Source organism: Monodon monoceros, unplaced genomic scaffold (genome assembly GCF_005190385.1).
Source record: "Monodon monoceros isolate NGI ecotype Baffin Bay Population unplaced genomic scaffold, NGI_Narwhal_1 Super_Scaffold_21, whole genome shotgun sequence".
Classification (NCBI taxonomy): Eukaryota; Metazoa; Chordata; class Mammalia; order Artiodactyla; family Monodontidae; genus Monodon; species Monodon monoceros.
In genome coordinates this window covers 2,078,929-2,097,452 of record NW_021703778.1, presented here as the reverse complement: position 1 = coordinate 2,097,452, position 18,524 = coordinate 2,078,929, and the positions used below count along the sequence as shown (strand labels likewise).

The window sequence follows — 18,524 nt, the reverse complement described above, 5'->3', positions numbered from 1 at the left end:
TGGTCAAGGGACTCCTTTTTCAGTTATGTTCTAATGTGTGCCTTGAACTACCAGCTGGCTGGGAGTAGCTCTTATTTTAAAACCCGCATCTTAACATAATCTGAAGTTTCAGGCTACCGAGAGGGCACTGGAGCGCTTGAGCTCTGAGGCCCACACACGTGGAGCCAGGAAAGAATGAGGACAACGGTCTGAAAAGCTAATGGGAAAGAGGAAAAAAGAACATTTTCTTACAACTCAGAAACAACAGCTTAGCAGTTTGCTGGGCTGCTAGAAACACACCGAGAGCCCGATGGGGTACCGAATTTGCATCTACCTCCAGACCCGCGCTACTGAAAACAAGGCAGTAAATCCCTGCAGGACCAAGGCCTGGATTTGAAAACCTTCTGCCCGCTTCCCATGGGTTGCAGGTCTTCGTGCATTTCTGTGCACCGAACACCCATCACGGGTCAGGCAGGGGCTTTTTCATACACTTGATTATTATGTTCAAGGGGTAACAGAGGCAGACGGGGAAACAAAAGTCAGGGAAGGGGCGTGTGCAAGGCCACACGGTTAGTGGTAGAGCCGAAATACAAACTCAGTCCCCAGATCGACTCCAGGCCTCTCCCCACCTTGCGGAAGATGCAGAGGCGCTGGAACACCCAGGAGGCGCTCGGTGGGGACCAGAGGTGCCCCAACTCCCTGGGCCCCATGCTCCTGCATCACCGGCCCCTTCTGAGCTGCTCCCCTGCAGCCTGCTACCCTCCGGGGGCCAGCCTTTAAGGCTTAAGGGGCAGCTCTCACCCCCAAGGCCAAAGACAACAGACTAGGTACTTTCAAGCGAAGTCTTTATTTGGAATACATGTCACCTAGCGGGTCAACCATCCCGAAATAGCCAGTATTTACATCGTGCGGAGAAACACAAGAAGAGTCCCTTGAAGGCAGTCAGCTGAGCTCTGCTGGGGCCACTCGTCTCCCCCGCTTCACCTCTCCCCAGTCGGGGTCTCGGGGGCAGCCTGATGGGGGCCACGACTGCGGCTGGGAATCGGCCGTGACCCGCTGCGTCTTTTCCTGGGATCTTCTCTCCCCGCCTTACTGTGTTAATACGTTATACCGGTGCCCAAAGAAATGATGGGATTACGGGGCGCCGCCTTCACCAAATCCCCTGCGTTTGTCTGGCCCGCTTTGTGTCTTGAGGGCTTCGGCGTAGCTTCGCGCAGGCCGGGCGCCGGCCTGACTCGCATCGCGCGCAGGCGACACTTCTCCCCAGGCTGCTCTGGCTTCCCTGCCGAACGCACCTGGACTTGGACTGGCCTTCTGTCTCCCTCGGGCCCCCCGGCACTTGCCCTGCTGTGCGTGGGGTGAGGGTCCGGAGACGGGGTGTGGGCCGCCCAGTGGCCTGGCTGCCCCCTGGAGCGGGCTCACCTTGAGCGGAGGGCTCCCTCTTCACCCCCAGTCAAGGCCCTGGGACGAATCGCTCGACGACCTGGACTTGCCGGAGGTTCAAGTCCAGTCGCTGAGCAGAGGCCACAGAACAAGGACCTCCCTGCCCTGTGCAGTGAACAACGCCGTAATGGGGCTCTCAACAGCCACGGGCGGGGCTCTGCAGGCGCTCTGCCCCTTCCCTCGCCGCCCGCGGACCCGAGACTCTCCCGGGGAGCTGTGAGCTGGGCCCCGTCCACCTTTTCCAGAGGCTGAATTAGAGTCTTCACCACTCCCCACACCCCTTTTTTCTTTTTAAAACAAAACATGCAGGCTGGGGGACCATTCTATCTTTCGTGTTATTTTATCATCTCCCCCGTCTTGGCTTGGCGGGTCCCCAAGTGGACCAACCCACGTTCCTGGCAAAGGACCTCCCACCAGGCAGACTCTTAAAGGTCACTTGGAATCTGTCTCTTAAATCCTGTCCTGAGAAGCAACTCTCCTCCCACACACAGATGTACAGAATCTGCAGTTCAAAACAAAATAAGAAGAAAATGCAAAAATCCCCCAGGCCTGCAATAGCTTCGGCTTAAGAAACACACTCCCACCCTTCACTCCATCCCTGGGGCACCGTCTCCTGCACGCACACGGACCTGGGGGAACAAAGTCCCAGCAGTAAAGTAACTGCGTACAAGTCTCTAAGCCCAGATCTTCAGAGAGGGATTCTGCTGTACTGGTCAGTTACTAGGAGATGTTGACCTGACGCTGAATTGTGTATAATTTAGTCATTTTAAACAAAAGAATAGCCAAACCACACAAACAAAATCTTGGAGGGTCACGGAGGAGATGGTGGGTTAATCTTATCTTCCATCAGCCCTTTTTGCTCAGAGCTGGGAAGGAGTCGTGTCAACAGAGGATCAGATTCATCACTTTTCCCCAGAAGGCCTAAACCAAGGTGCTATCAGAGCAGGTCATTTCACTGCTGTAAAAAGTGTTCGGTGTCTAGTTTCAGAGTCATTTGAGTTCAAACACTCGGACTTCCATTAACGACAGACAGCCCTTCACCAACAGTCGCGTGGAAAAAAAAAGATCTACTGAGAATTTCCACATGAATCAAACCTCAACCTACAACTCTGAGAAGGAAGCCAGGATCTCAGAGAGCACATACATTTTTAAGGGAGTTTTAAAAAAGGAACCCGAAGAGTTAACGTACAACGTGGAAAAGGATTCTGAAGATGCAATCAGGGGCAGTGCATCCTTAGGTGTTTCCTGTGGTCTGCAGAAACGGAAGGTTCAAAACAATACTAAAGATGTTTGGTTTTCAATCATTCAGAAATTTTCTTCAAAGAAAGGTAATTACAGCTATATTAACATAGTCCCCTTCTTTTGCAAATCGAGAAATACACATACATTTCAAATGTGATTCCTCATATAATTCTTTTAGTCCAAATAGCCAAAATTAGAACTTTTAATTTTATAAGCCGCCAATTACTAAACACCAATAGTAAGTCGTCTGAATGAGAAGAATGACGAACACAAAATACGAAAACTCCTTTTCCAGCCACAAATGATAACGGGGGGTTGTGTGTGTATAAGACACAGAAATAAAAAAAGCATAATCAGCTGAACTCCAAACCCCTGGAAAAGCTCTTTTTGATTAGAGACTGTATCATTTACCTCAGAATACGCAAGTTTAAAAGCCACATTTTCAAAGTTACCATCCCCACACCTCCCCACCCCCGGAAGACTTATGTACAGGCTGGAATCCAGAAATTAAGGTTAGAAGTATAAATATTGATAATTTCCACCGCATTTTCAGAACGCTTTCAGAGTGCTATGATACAACAATTTAGAAGAAAGGAAGAGTGTCGCAGTTTGGTTGGTTTGCGATATACATAAGGTTCGGTAATTTCTTCCCTTTACGGTCCTTCTCTTTCTCTCGAGGAATAAGCTGTAATTGGATTCTTTGGGTTAAAAGAAGTGTTAGATGGGACCAACAAAATGTAAGGGGAAGTCAGAACCGTTAAGATGTATGTACATGGATGATACATGTATGTGTCTATATGCATACGTATATGCACACATGCCCTCCTTCATCTGCACTTAACAGGAATGCACACCCACGAGGACCCCCCAGGAGCCGCCCTCACTGAGTGCTACCAGATGACCCCCGTGGTTCACCAACTACAGCAGAGTAAAGCGGCCTCTTCCCCACGACATCTTTCCTGGGAAAAACAGCTTCAGCCATTCCTGGCAGAGGCCTGGCTCATCATCCCCGTGTGTTGTGAGAAGCAGAGAATCCTCTAATTTCACAGGAACCAAAATCTGGAAAGGAGTAACTAGGAGTAACAGGTAAGAACCAAGGCTGCGGGGAAGTGTGTTTGAAAAGACTTTTCAGAACTGCTTGGATTCTGTGTTGTTTATTACCATCCAAATACATGAAGTTCTGATGAAATAAAATCATAAGGTACAGATAAAAACAGGCCATGAAAGCCCAGAGTTGTTTTAGGGCCAAACTGCAGACCACCCAATAGTTCACATTTTAGGAATTTGAAATGCCTAAAAATAGATAAGGTGGTTTCCGAAAAAGAGAGAGAGAGAGAAGGAAAGAAGAAAGAAAAAGAAAAAAAAAAAAAGGAGAGGAAAAGGAGGGAGGGAGGAGACAAGAAACCATTCAGGAAATGTTAGCTCCCAAGAACGCCCGACTTAGAAAGAAGGGACAAACGCATAAAAAATGCATAAACTTTGCGCAGGTTAATGCAATAGTAAACAGTAGAATACATAGGCCTCGTAATACTTTTGTAATGGCATACATATAATGTCTCTAGCACTTTTGAAAACTATGCAGACACTAATTAAGGATGATTCTAGGTAAAAATACATATTTCTTTAAAGGCGTGGGGTGGGAGGAGGGGAGGGGTGGTCTCAGGGCGGATCCCCACAGACGTACAAAGCTGAAACTATGTTTTTTGGTAATTCTAGTGGATATGGCAGCAAAAATTTGTCGTAAGGATGTTGGCTGGTTTTAAGAGGGTTATTTTCAAATATAACCGTACAGCTCTCTTTGTAAAAAAATCTTTGTGAAAAGTTAATTTTATTAACCCTGAAAAATGCCTATATTGACATCTCTTTCTAAGATAAACTAAAAGTAGCAGAGTTGTGAACGGGTAAGGGCTATATGCTTTAAAGCAAATGTGAACCCTCTTTGGGTTCCTCTCACACAAAGGGATACAGAGTCTTAAATACAATAAACTTCCTTAAAAATCTGCCGCCTAACAATTGTTTACATCATAGAAAAATAGCGTTTTTGTAAAAAGAAATATAGTTACTTTGTTAAAATGGTCTATTTTAAACCAGCAATTATTTTTCATATAAAGAATTTCTAAACATCCATACAGGAAATAAAAATAGATAATACTGAGTGCAAAGCAGACAACATCATGTTTGCAAACGATCAAAGCATCTCATTGCTAGATAAATAACACTCTTAGTTCATTATGGTACAAGTTTGAATCTTTCGGGAACTTAAAAGCTACAGCTTTATTCTCTGATGGCAAGTTACTTATACGTAAAGTGACTTCAGCAGAAGGCCAGACTGATGAGAAATGGATCATACATATGCGTTCACATTTCCCCAGAACTCAAAGTGCTGACACACTAGAAATGGCCTGCGTCCCAAACTCCGTGACACGAGCGTGGACCGCAGGCCACGGGGAAGCGAAGGGGGATTTACGACATTCACGGTCCTTTTAAAAAATCATTCATTATATCATCCACATTTGAGTTTTCACATACAGCCAGATTAACACCAAATTCTTTACCAGCTTGGCTAAACCCATCATTAAGGAGGGTCTTTGTGACTCTTTTCTAAGTACAGGTATTAACTCTTTGTGCCATAAAAACAGATGGTTTCAACCGACTACTGCTTTACTTCCACAGAGTGACTCTCTAGGGCTGACGAGTTTCCTGGCGGCCGTGGGGACAGGATGTCACAGCGAGGGTCCCAGCTTCCTCCCAGGCGGCGGGGCTGAGGCCACCTCGGAGATCACTCTGTTAGCAGATGACAGCCCCGCACTCCACTGGCGCGTCATCACACCCTCTCCACCCTGCTAGGGTCGTACGAATCTGCAAAAAAGAAAACGAAAGACAAGAAGCGGTATATTCAGCTGGTCTTTTGTCTGTTTAATCCTCAGACCAGAAATAAATACGTTTGGGGAACCAAGTCCACACGTGTAGAAACGTTCATTTTCAGACATCTCACCCATCTTATTGGTATTTTTTACTACGGAGTAAAAAGCTATCTAAACAGTCTAAAGGCTGTTTTAAAGGGACATGTATGACCACTACCTAATCACAGACGGAAAAATGGGAGTTGCTTAGTATTTTGATGGTCCCTTCCTGTTGTTCACAGTGGAACATAATTAACTTTAAATGCAACTCTTGTAAAGCAGCAGTGACGCTCTTAGCTGACGGTATAGAGGATATTGTGTGCGCGTAAATTACAACTCTAAGGAAACCTTGCTGCAGAATGCGCGTCCTTGAGATCAGTGATGTCCCAGAAGGGCCTGAGGACCCCGAGACCCTGAGAGCTGGGCTGGCAATGACAGGGCTCCTGTCCCTGACCCGACAGCCGGCAGCAGGCCCTGGGAGTCTGGGCTGCACACGCTGATGCGTTCTACAGGCACACACACTGGGCCCAGGTGGCCTGGGTTTCCGAAACGGGACACCACACGAAAGAACAACAGTCCTAGACCGTCATTAGGGCTGTGGCTAGGCCCTCGGGGGCCACAGATCTCTGGGGCCCAGGCAAACCTGAGGCTTACGCGTGTGGCTCCCATGGTCAGAACTTCCTGCCACGGCAGCTCAAACGGTTCTTAAGTTCTCAAGAGAAAACACGTAGGAAACCTGGAAGGGTGGTACAATTCAGCAGTTACTACAGCTGTTGCAGAGCCATCTCCTCCCAAAGCCTCTGGACCACGTGCATCCCGGAGGCCACACCTCTGGCAGCAACACGTTTGCCGCCTCCTCCGGACGCCTTCTCGACGCCCCATGATGTGTTTACGAGCAGACACCGCAACCGCGACGACTAAGGTAGCGTCTGTCGCGCTCGAGCCGCGCGTCACAGCCAGACGGGACAGGCTCTTCTCGTGGCAAGGAGTCTGCTCCTCTGTAAACACCTGCTGCACCAGGTGCCCCTCTGGCTGGAAGCAGCCGAGTTCCCGTGAGTCAGCCGCCTTCCGAGGGCCCACACCTCACACCCACCGTGGCAGCGTGGGGTAGCAGCTGAGCCTACGTCTCTGTGCGCAGTCGGCCTCATCTTAGGTGGATTCGGAGGGCCGCCCTGTGAGCAAAGACGCCCTTTTCGCCGCTGAGAATGAGGCGGGCGGGCTCACTGCCGACAGCAGAGGGGCCTGGGGAGGCTGTGTGTCTATTAAGCCTCCAGTGACACAGACCCGGGGCCCGGAGCAGCCCACCCGAGGGCAGGTGCACGGAGATGCCTCCACGGAACATGCCTGCTCTCTGACCTCCACTGCGGAAGCTGAGGGCCCAGAGACAGGGGGCCACGGAGAGAATTCTGTAGAATAAGGGGCTCCCTCTTCAGATCACGGGGGGGTCGAGGTCCAGTAAAAATATAACGTGAGCCACAGCACGTTATTTTAAAGTTTCCAGTAGCCGTGTTAAAGCAAACAAAAGGAAATAGGGGAAATTAATTTCCATGATGTAGTTTATTTCACCAGATAAATCCAAAAGGTTATCATTTCAATAGGTGATCAATGTTAAATTATTGAGAAGTTCTAGATTTGGGGGTGAATGTCTGTGAACTCTGGCATGTGTTTTACACTTACAGCACACCTCAATGTGGACAGGCCACACTGCAAGTGCCCAGGAGCCGTGTGTGACCAGGGGCTACCACACCGGCCAGCAGAGGTCCAGAGAACAGACAAGTCATCACCCTAGGTATTTGGAATCCTGGTTCCCATAGGCACCATTTCAGGTGAAGACAAATCACTAAGGCCCGCCCTCGTGGGTATTTCGAGTATGAACACCCTCAAAAGCTACTGCCCTTGAGGACGTGCTGACGCCCAGCCTTCTAACGGCATTATCTGGCATCATTAAACTGCCCCAGGTTCCCCACCGCGGGCCCAAGCAGACAGGCTCCCCCCACTCTTCTCCTGAACTTCTGTTGGGAGAGCAGCCAGCAGAGGCTGATGGGACCAGCAGGTTCGGACGTTGATGTGCCAGGATTACACTTCTGACCTGGAACATAATCCATTCGGCAGAGATGGAGTCTAGGACCTGAATTAGTTTTGAGCTGCTGACTTCTTAGCTAGAGCGCAAAAAACCACTAAAAAATGTTCACTGAAATGACCATCTTTAAGCTGAAGGGAAGTCTTTATGATACAATGGGTGCACAACGCAGATAATAAGGTTCTAGAAGGGTGTGTGTGTGTATGTGTATGTGTGTGTGTGTGTGTGTGTGTGTGTGTGGTTACAGATGTACACGGTATAATCTTGTTGGAAAATTCCAGAACAAAATCTGAATTGAAGTGGCCTGTGAGTTCGGGGGCGGTGAAGGGGGTCTGGCGCACTGGGGTGACAGAGGCAGGGGTTGGGCGGGGACGGAGATGATGACTCTTGTGCCTAAAATGATAAAATACATCAAAAGGAAAGAGTCCAAAAGCTTATGAGCAACAAGCCTTTACTATGTCAATCAAAGGCCTCTCAGAAGGACTGGCTTTGGATCCTGAGGCCAGGTGACCATCACCTGAAAGGCTGACGAGGTCACCCGAGCCACTGCACGTGTGTGAAATCGCCCCTGTGGGTCGTGCTATGCGGCCACTTCAGGAAGCTCGAGGTAGCTATGACCACGAGGAGTGCTCTGCCTTCAGATTTCTGGTCATCTTACTGTGTATCAATAACAAATGCACCAGATGGAGAGACAAAAAAGTAATCAAAATCTCGAACTGTCGGAAACTATGGTTAAAAAATATAATAATAAAGTCATGGGGGTGGGGTGGAGTTTGAATGGCTGGCTAAAATGAAAATCAACATTACCTAGGTGATTTCAGACACCCATCTGGCCCCATTCACGTGTCAAAAGGTCAGGCTACGAACTGAGGGAGTATTGAATTGAATTAGAAATTTTTTGTTACAACATATTCCCCGAAATACGTGGCCACGGACAGAGGCATAGCGATCTCTACAAACCGGTGTTTTCCTTATAACAGGCTGTGTCTTACTTCAAAATCCTTATAATTCTCAGGAGTGCTGGCAAAATCATCCTGATTTTATAGATAAAGAAACACCCCTTAAAAGCCTGTGATGATGTCCTTTTAACCAGCCCTTAAAAGCCAAGGGGCCTATTTTTGGTGGGGGGAGAGGGTCTCATGCTACAGCCTGACAAATCCCAATGGCTCACAAAATGGGCCACGGAGTACTTTCCACCGTAATGGCAAAGGCTCCGCATTCCTGGTATTCTCTTCCACAGCAAAGACCAACTTTGTCAACTCAGATGACCCAAGAGGGCCCTGACAAATGAGTTCTTTCGATCATGGATGCTGCGTGAGGGTGGGAGCAATGTTGGCTCACAAGAATCACTCTGCATTTGTGGGAAAACTGAAAAAGTGAGAAGGAGATCTTTTTGTTTAACCAAAATTTCGGGACTCTTCCAGCTGAAACCAGTGATCTTCTCCGTCTCCTTTTAAACCCTTGGATTTCAAAAAAGGAAGCAGAGCAGCGAGGGTTGGGGATCACCAGGTCGGCACAGCTAGTCAGATGGGAGGGTCTGGCTGACGAGGCTGGGCTGGGGTCGGGGTCCGGGGACAGCGCCGGAACACTGAGTAAGGGGCGCACTTCACCCTTCCAGCAGAAGGGTCCCTTCTAGTCGGTAGTTTATGATGTGGACTTTGAATTTCCTCTAATCATGTCTAGGGTATATAATCGATAATCCCCGGCGCCTGAAACAGAGATGCCAAGGGCTCTCTCGCCTGTTCATGTCAGAGCCGAGAGGGTGGACAGGTGTTTGGGGGCATCGCTGTCACTGTCATGGGAACCTGCATTGTGGTTCTACATGCTGAAGAAGGCTCAGGAGACATGTGAAGGTGAGAGGATGCAGGGCTCATGGGCCTGCAGGATGCTGCGGCCAGAGCCAGCTCCCCTGGGTCTTAGCCATCAGAGCTCGGGGGCTGGAAGAAAGAGGGCTGGCGGGTGAACTTCCAGGGGTAGGTGGGTACTGAGGAAAGCAAACTGCTAATTCTGTCTAGACCTCTCAAGTCTTAGGAATGGTGTGGTGGTGAAGACAGATAAAAATGGGGACAAAGGATTCTGCAAGAATCACGGGGCAGGGAGTTTATCGAATCGACTGGTACGTCTTTTCCCATTAGGTTAATAGAGCAACGAGGGTTATCTGGGTAAATGGCTATTATCTGGGAAGAGAATACAGAGTCCAACAAATGCCATGGTCTCCTACGAGACTGATCGAGGTTCCTGCACTAAAGCTGGAATACTTTACTGACGAACCTCTTCACAGTTGGGGGCCCCCAAGGTTGTTTATGTCTGGAATTCTACCTAGTTGCTTACATAGATAATTTCTATCAAGACTGGATCATTTAAAATACACTATAAGATCTTGCTTTTTAAGGAAAGCTTCTGGATGATTCTTGGTAAAATGAAGACTCTTTTGGCCCATAATTCACAGGGTCAATTGCACCTTTTCTGCATCTGCAGGTTTCAGCATCCACCAACCTTGTGTTCCGATGCTCTCGGGACGTCGACTGAACACAACGCGCCCGCCCGCCTGCCCCGATCCTCACCTGGGCACCAGAAGTCCTGAGCGCCGTTCTCCTCCCTTTGTGCTGTCGGATGCCCGTCTTCTTCCAGCAGGGGGGCACCCTTGGGGTCAGAGAGCTTGTGCCTGGCGCTCAGAGCCCCGGGGCCCCTCTCGGCCTTCAGGTCCTCGGCCTCCTCCGCAGCGTCCACGCCCCGCGAGGTCAGGAGCCTCAACCGAGACACAGAGCTCACCTCCTTCATCCTCAGGAGGCGGTCGGGGTCTGCCCTCCGCGGGGGGGACGCCAGTTTCTCCTGTAAACTTTCAATCACTTTGGACGTGCTTCGGAGCCTCTTTTCGGAGGCTGCTAAATTTGGGGTCCTTTCTATAAAATGGAACAAGGTGGACCTGAAGGGTGGCTTTGTCCCCACGTCTTTGGGATGGAAGGGCTGGCACTCCTGGGGGCTGGGCTGAGGCTCAGGGGCCTTGTTGGGGACGGCCCCGTCCACGCCGGCGGGCTCGGAGGCCTGGGAAGCCTGCCGGGCGCTGCCCACTTCTCCCACAAACAGAGGGCTTTCGGTCCAGCCGCACCTCCTCCTGCTGTAGAAGGCGTCGGCAGACGCGGCGGGGTCACACCGCTGGTCTGGGCCGGCCGCTGCGTCCCGCCTGCGGGCCTCAAGCCTGCGGGCGCCTCCATCAGGCTCGGGGTCTTGACTCCGCCCTGTCCTCCGGGCGCCTGGCAGCAGGGACTCCACGGCCACCTCAATGCCCAGGATCCTGGCGGCCCTGGCTTGCAGGGACTCGTTTAGGGGGATTTCTACTGCACTGACTTCCCCCGGAGACCCCGCTAACTGGCCGGCGCTCTGCTCCTGCCCCGGCGTTAGCCCCACAGACCTCAAGTCTGGTGCCGACAGGCCTCGGGGTTTGCCAGCCACGGACAGGGGGGCCCCTGTGGTCCCCCGCCCCCCACCGCCCGCCTTGGGTGCGCTGGCTGCGCTCAGCTCCGCAGCACTGAGCTCCCGACTCGGCGGGGGCGCCCTCGGTTCCGCTGCATCGGGCGGCGGCCCTGCTGCGGCATCGCTCGGCCCGGAAGACGCGGCTCGTCTCACAGGCCTCGGGCTGACGGCCGGCTCGGGCGCCCCGGCCTCGACCTCCCGGTCCCGCCCCTCCGCCATCCGGCTCCCGGGGGGCGACGGCCCTGCAGCGCGCCCGCTGCCGTCTGCCTGCCGGGGCCCGGGGGCCCGAGGCCTCGCCTCCTCGGCCCAGCTCTCGGGCTTGCTCTTGACGCTCCCCGGCCTGGGCCCCGGGTCCTCGGGTGCCCGGCCCTCCGGAAGGCCTGGGCGCGTGGACACGGGCTGGCTGCGGCCTCCCCAGGGCGGCTCTGTCTCACTGTCCTCGCGGCCGCTGCTGCCGTCCCGGCCCCCTTCCTCCTCCTGAAGCTCCTTGTTGAAACTTTCCAACTGGCTGATCAGGTCCCAGGGGCGGCGGCTGACAGGCTTCAGGAGGAACTGCCCAAACGGCTGTCTGCTGTTGCAGGGGCCTGTGGTCGCCCCCTTGACGACCTCGGCCCTGGGCACCGGGCTGCCTCCGCGGACACGGCCGTCCACGCGTGGCTCACCCGGGCCGGCCCTTGGTGCGGGGGCCTGGCTCCTGGGCGAGGAAGACCCTGAGATGGCGCCGCCACCGCACGGGCTGAGGGGCCCCCCTTGGCCTTTCGGGGAAGGAGCCCCGGGCCTCTGGTTCTGGTCACTGGACGCCACCGCCACGTGCATCTGAACCTCGAAGGCGTCCAAACATCTTGGAGGCAGCGCGGTGTCAGGGGACCCTCCCCACATCTCCCCAGGGAGGGGCCGCGGGCTTTGGGATTCCTGGGTGAAGCTGGTCTGCGTTTGCTGGTCTCTGTACTGCTGCCCGGGCCACAAGCCAGGACACGCGAGCGCTCGGTGTTTCACAGGGTGTGGGAACCTGGGGTCATCTGTTGGCTGGTCTCCTCCGGGGCTCCCCGGGTCTGATTTCTGGAGCTCCGTCCTCCCGGTCATGCTGCCCATGAGCGCCTGCAGCTCCAGGTCGGTGGAGGACAAACTCAGCAGACTCTGCTCTTGCAGAGCCGCGCTCTTCTCGGGCCCAGGCCTTTCATCCATGTTCTGTTTTAAGTCATTGTTGTTCGTATCTGTAGCTGGCAGATGTGATTCTGACTTAACTGGGATGGAAACCAAACAAAATATCGTCTCGCTCATTTTTTTCTTTGAACTTTTCTTGGTCTGCAGCCCAGCTTCGAACTTTCTGAGCTGGGTTTGTGTCTCACAGGTACTCTCACCCTGGGGGCTCGGGGAGGAGACGAGGCTTTCTGCGTGCACGTCTGGCCGCTGACTCCGAGTGACGACGCAGGCGTCTCTGTGCTCAGCAAAGCCACCATCTTCTCCACCCCCGGGAAGCCGGTCCCACAGCCAGCTCTCGCTCCCCGAGGGGCCCCGAACGACAGCCTCCCGCTGCAGGCTTCCAGGCGCCGGCTCTGTGGCAGGGACAGGGCCGTCCAGCTTCACGTCTTCCCAGAACCCGTGGGGTCGGGCGAGTCTAATATGTCGTATCCGTGGGTCGTCGAAGGGGATGTACAGGACGGAGCCGTCACAAGCCGTGGCGGGGCGGGGCTGCGGGAGGACCCCGACAGGAGAGCACGGGCTGGGCCCCAGCTCCTCCCCGGCTCCCCGGGGGCCCGAAGGGGGCTGGCCACCGGCAGCAGCCTTCTCCACCAGGTGCCGCTGCGCGTGGCGGCCTCCGCCCTCGGGCCTCCACCCTCGGGCCTCCACCGGGCAGGCGGGTGCGGCGGCCTGGAGCGGCGACCGGTAGGAGGGCGGAGGCACGTACACCGGGGGCTCCAGGCCGGGGTCGGGCGCGCACGGCTCCTGCCTGGCGGCGTCGTTCGCCTTGGCCGAGGGGGCGGCAGCCGACTCCGGCTGCCGGCTGTCCGCGTAGCTGCCGTTTTCCGCGCCGGCCCTGCAGTGTTGGTGGGAGCCATAAGATGGAGGCTTGAGGGGTCTCCCAAACCGAGGCCGGGGTAAGGGGGCCGAGGAGCCGCCCTTCTCGGGGTTCCTGGTGGCTTCCGAATCGCGAGCACCGTCTGAAGGCTGAAATGGCACTTGAGGGACACCTGGAAAGTGCCCGTCGCTCACAGGGATGGGAATCTCCACGCAGCTCAGGTTATCGGGTGAAAGAACTCTCGGCAGTGAATGGGATTTCCCTGTGCCCTGGGAGGTCAAGCCGTGGCCTCCGAGCACACACGGGTACAGGTCTTGGAACAGCTTCTCCCCGACGCCAGCCGGAATCTGCCCCCCTGGGTTCCGTGGCTGGGCCTGGCCTCCGACGCGGACGCTCTGCCATCTGGCGGGACCCGCCAGTCCCAGCCCTTCCTCGCAAAGTGCCTTCCTCATCACGTCCTCGCTCCTTCCGCCAGCCTCCCGGGGCCCCTGGGTGGCTTGCGCGGGCGGGCTGGGGGCCCGGGCCGGCTCCTCACGGGCTTCCTGCTCCCTCCTCCGGTAGGTATGGCTGCGGCTGGCGGGGGGCTGCTGGCGGAGCCTGCGAGACAGAGAGGCACGCGGTTACGCCAGGGAGGACGTGCACGGGGAGCCTGCCTGGGCCGTGACTGCTGAAAACCACACACTGGGCCTTCCCTGGTGGCGCAGGGGTGAGGAGTCCGCCTGCCAGTGTGGGGGGACGCGTGTGTGAGTCCTGGTCCGGGAAGATCCCACATGCCGCGGAGCAACTAAGCTTGTGCGCCACAACTACTGAGCCTGTGCTCTAGAGCCCATGAGCCACAACTACTGAGCCCGTGCACCACAACTACTGAGCGTGTGTTCTAGAGCTCATGCGCCACAACTACTGAGCCTGTGCTCTAGAGCCCAAGAGCCACAACTACTGAGCCCGTGCACCACAACTACTGAGCGTGTGTTCTAGAGCCCAAGAGCCACAACTGCTGAGCCCACGTACCACAACTACTGAGCCCATGTACCACCACTACTGAGCCTGTGCCCTAGAGCCCACACGCCAGAACTACTGAGCCCGCGTGCTACAACTACTGAGCCTGTGCACCACAACTACTGAGCCTGTGCTCTAGAGCTCATGCGCCACAACTACTGAGCCTGCGTGCTACAACTATGGAGCCCATGCACCACAACTACTGAGCCTGTGCTCTAGAGCCCATGCACCACAACTACTGAGCCTGCATGCTACAACTACTGAGCCCGTGCACCACAACTACTGAGCCTGGGCTCTAGAGCCCACGCACCACAACTACTGAGCCTGTGCCCTAGAGCCCACATGCCACAACTATTGAGCCCGCGTGCTACAACTACTGAGCCGGTGCACCACAACTACTGAGCCCGTGCACCACAACTATTGAGCCCACGTGCTACAACTACTGAGCCCGTGCACCACAACTACTGAGCCCGTGCACCACAACTACTGAGCCTGTGCCCTACAGCCCACATGCCACAACTACTGAGCCTGCATGCTACAACTACTGAGCTGGTGCACCACAACTACTGAGCCCGTGTGCCACAACTACTGAAGCCCACGCGCCTAGAGCCCGTGCTCTGCAACAAGAGAAGCCACCGCAGTGAGAAGCCCATGCACCGCAACGAAGAGGAGCCCCCGCTCACCACAACTGGAGAAAGCCTGCATGCAGCAGTGAAGGCCCAATGCAGCCAAAAATAAATAAAATTAAAAAAAAAAAAAAAAGCAATGGACTGTAAAACAAAAACACACTCCCAACCCCAGCACTCGTCGACTTGGAAGAAGCCACGGCCCACGAATAAGGGCTGGAAGGCAGCCAGCTGTTCTGCCATTGCGCGCCTAGCGACAGGCTGCGCTCAAGAACTTCAGGACTTCGCATGCACGTGAGCGAGGCCAAGCTCAGGGCTCTGAAATGCCCGAGGGGACCGGGCTTCCAGAGTGTGGCCCTGGGCCCTGGACTCCATCCCCAGCTCAGGCGGGACGGCTGCTTGCTCTCTGGGGGCGGGTCTGGGAACCCGCGTCGAGTGTGGGCAGGAATCACGAGGGGGCCGCTCAAGTGAGGACCCTGGGTCCCAGTCCAGAGGCTGACTCAGCAGGCCTGGGTGGGGCTCCATAAAAGGCACTCCTGCCAGGTCCCTGGGTGCTGCCTGTGCTGTGGGTCCCAGCACCCCCGCCCAGCACCATCACTGAGGGCGGGCATCAACCATGAGCGCACGGCAGTCGGGGGACCCCGCCTCCCCACGCCCGTAGGCAGTACCCCAGCTCCACCCCGTGAGAGTCTCCGAGGCAGGCGGGCAGCCAGGCACCGCGTCTCTCCGCGGCCCCCAGCTCTTCCCAGCGTCTGGATGGGACGGAGGCTCTAGCAGAGTTCCCACACCTCCCCAAAGGTAACAACCACCCACTGGGCTCATTAAATATACACATGATCAATGTCCCTGCCCCTAAAAGTTCAGATTCAGTAGCTCTGGGTTAGGGTCCAGTGTCTATTGTTACCAAGCTCTCTGGGCATCTTGTCTTCAGGGGAAGTGGGAAACACGCTCGGGCCACCTTCTGAGACTGAGGGGCTCTGCTCCGGAGAAGAGCCCTCTGCCAGGTAACGGATGCTGGCACCTGCGGCCGGCCAGCTCCAGGCTGTGGCCCACCGCCCGGCTGGGCATCGGGGTTTCCCTGTGAGCCTTTAAACCATACCACCGCCCAGGGCCCACCCCCAGACAGGGGATCTCATCAGTGCCACCAGGAGCCCGGGCCCAGATATTTCAAAACCTCCTCAAATGACTCTGGCAGCCCGAGTTTAGAGCTGCTCTACTGCAGCTGAAGGAAGGGTCTGAACACTGCTGAACTGTGCAGAAATATTAAGCTACTGCCTACAAACCGGCAGAGACCACGACTATAACACAGAAAACCCATGAGGCGGAAGGAAGCCTGGGGCGTTCCGCTACCTCGATCAACCACGGGCTAAGCAGGAAAGGTTCCAACTCTACAAGTCCTGATTGCTTTTTAAATTATAAAAGTAATACGCACTCATTGTTGAGAATGTGGAAAAATATAGGAAAGTACAAACCCCAAAAATCGCTCGTAGTCTTTATACCCAGAGACAGTCATTTTGATGTATATCTTCTGGTCTGTGTGTGTGCGAGGATGTGGATTTTCAAACAGCCTTAGTGTTGACCTGCTTCCAGGTTTTACATCAACAGTCCCCAACATCTGCAGGGCACACGACAGCCAACACTTACATAGTGGTGACAGTGTGCTAGGTCCTCGCTGAGTGCCTTCCTAACTCATTTAGTCCCATTTTACAGAGGAGGAAACTGAGGCACAGAGAGGTTGAACAACTCTCCAAGTCACACAGCTTTTGCAAGTGGTGGGAAAAGAATTCAAACCCAACAAGTGTGGCCATAAAGCCCAGTTAGCCGCCATGTTTCACTTCTTCCAGCGTAATGACAAATTCCTCACGAGCACAGTTTCAGTGGGAGAATAGCAGCCTATCATGTGTACGTGCTTTATTTAGCCATCATACTGCTATCAGACATCCATGTAGCTTATGTTCTAAAACACTTTTGAGAAATGCTATTCACCAAGACTAAGCAGGTCTCCGGTTACTTAGAATCAATCCGTAGAAAAGGAATCGGCAGATCAGGGGATCATGCTACCCCTGTTGTGCAATGTGACCTCAGATCGGTCCGGCCCGTTTAGGCTCGTCCCACCCGCAGCGTGGAGCAGAGCTGGCCCTGCCGAACTGTTCCCGTGTCCGGCTATCACAGCCGATGTGTTTCCTTACTAGATAAGTGCAAGTAATCTCTCATTGGTTCTTTTTTTTTTTTTTTATGTGCTTAGGTGTCATTGAACCACATTTCGTGGTTTGGAACGATTTCTATACCATAGTCAGCTGACAGGACGGCAGAGCAAGGATGGTGCGGAAAGCGGGGAGGGGCTCCGGGCCACTCGTTCTGTGCAGCCACAGCAGGTGAAGGCCTGGGGACCGGCCACTGCAGGGGACGGGCTGCCGGAGCACCCTTCCCAACACACAGGCAGAAAGAAGGGCGGATCAACAGGAGGCTAGATGGTGAGTAAACGGTAAAAACCTACTGTTGTTATTACTGTTATTAATCATTATTCTGGAATTACTTCTTTGCCTTAAGAAGTGAGGGTCGCTCTTCAGGTCCTGCATCCCCACCTCAATGACTTAAGCAGCCACTTTGGCAAAGCGAGTCATGGGCCGAAAAAGTAGAAAACGTCTGAAATGAATTTGAGGCAAAGCACTTGCTGCACAGCCGCCTAACTCCTGCGTGTACTTTGCCCACGCGCCGTAAGCTGCCTTAACCCTGCGCAGAGCCGACGGTCGGTTTCTTTGCTGATTCTGTTGCCATCAGATGGTCATTCGAGCACTTAGGTTTTGAAGGCTGGCACAGCCCTCCTCCGGTCAGGTTCTACAAGGACCGGTCCCTGTGGAAGCCACCATGCTGGCCTCCCGGACGTGCCCCCCCCGCCACCAGCCGGGCTCCAGAAGCCGAAGTCCCTTCCCTTAGGGATGCCCCTCTGGAGCCTGATGCAGACGATGAACTGTGCAAAGGCCCTCGGCACCTACGGGCTTCAGGGTCTTAGACTCTATGCCAAGTCCAAGGGCAAGATTCAAAAAGTGCAGCTTAATAAGATGTCACAATTGTCACAGACCCAATTAAGAGAGACTAAAAGAAATCACTCGGAAGTAGGCGGTCAACGCCCGGCATCGGAAGCTCCGTTCTCACCTCTGTTCTGCAGCTGACGGTGAGTGGGCTTCCTTACAGACCTGTAAACACCTGGGGCGCCTGGTTTTACAGAAGAAACCACACTGCGTGGCTCTTGCTCACTTTCTCAATAGATACTCTGGTTTCTCGGCAAACGTCTGGAGGGACTGAAATCCTGAGATGCAATTTGTCCACGTTCGGGCCACGAGCATAATCACAGACAAACCAAGAATGACATAAACAGGACAAGGATATAAACAGGCTGTAGTTACCTACGCCAGGAAGGGGGCCAGTTTTCTTCCCCGCCCAAAAATGTTCCGTTATCACCTTAACTTTGTCAAAGCTGCCATTTGTAACTAATCAAAACGGCTGGGCATTCTAGGCAAAACTTTTTTCTATTTGCACAATACAGCAAAACCCCAGTTTCAAGAAAACACAGATCCACCCGGAGAACTTTAAATAATCTATTTTAAAGAGTACACATGACAGAAAACTTTTATATGAAGCAATTATTTCACAAACATCTAGTTTGTACCTAGTCTGAGCCTGGCTCTCACAGGCACACGTGGCCCACGTGGTGACAGTTCTGGTGAATTTCTCCTTCAGACAAGTTATCAAGTTGGATA

General features: G+C 53.8%; 1 protein-coding gene across 4 annotated transcripts in view; it reads right to left on the bottom strand.

Annotated features, from left to right (window-relative positions):
• Positions 1-819: 819 nt before the first annotated feature.
• JCAD (junctional cadherin 5 associated) overlaps positions 820-18,524 on the bottom strand; it is a 40,924-nt gene continuing 23,219 nt past the window's right edge. For 3 of the 4 annotated variants that reach the window (XM_029238697.1, XM_029238700.1, XM_029238698.1), the window contains 2 exons: positions 10,144-13,738; positions 820-5,523 (listed from right to left, as the gene is read on the bottom strand). In XM_029238697.1, coding sequence (XP_029094530.1) covers positions 5,452-5,523; positions 10,144-13,738 — 3,667 coding nt within the window. In that variant the 3' untranslated portion in view covers positions 820-5,451. The remainder of the gene's footprint in view (positions 5,524-10,143; positions 13,739-18,524) is intronic. The other variant, XM_029238699.1, reaches the window with a different exon arrangement.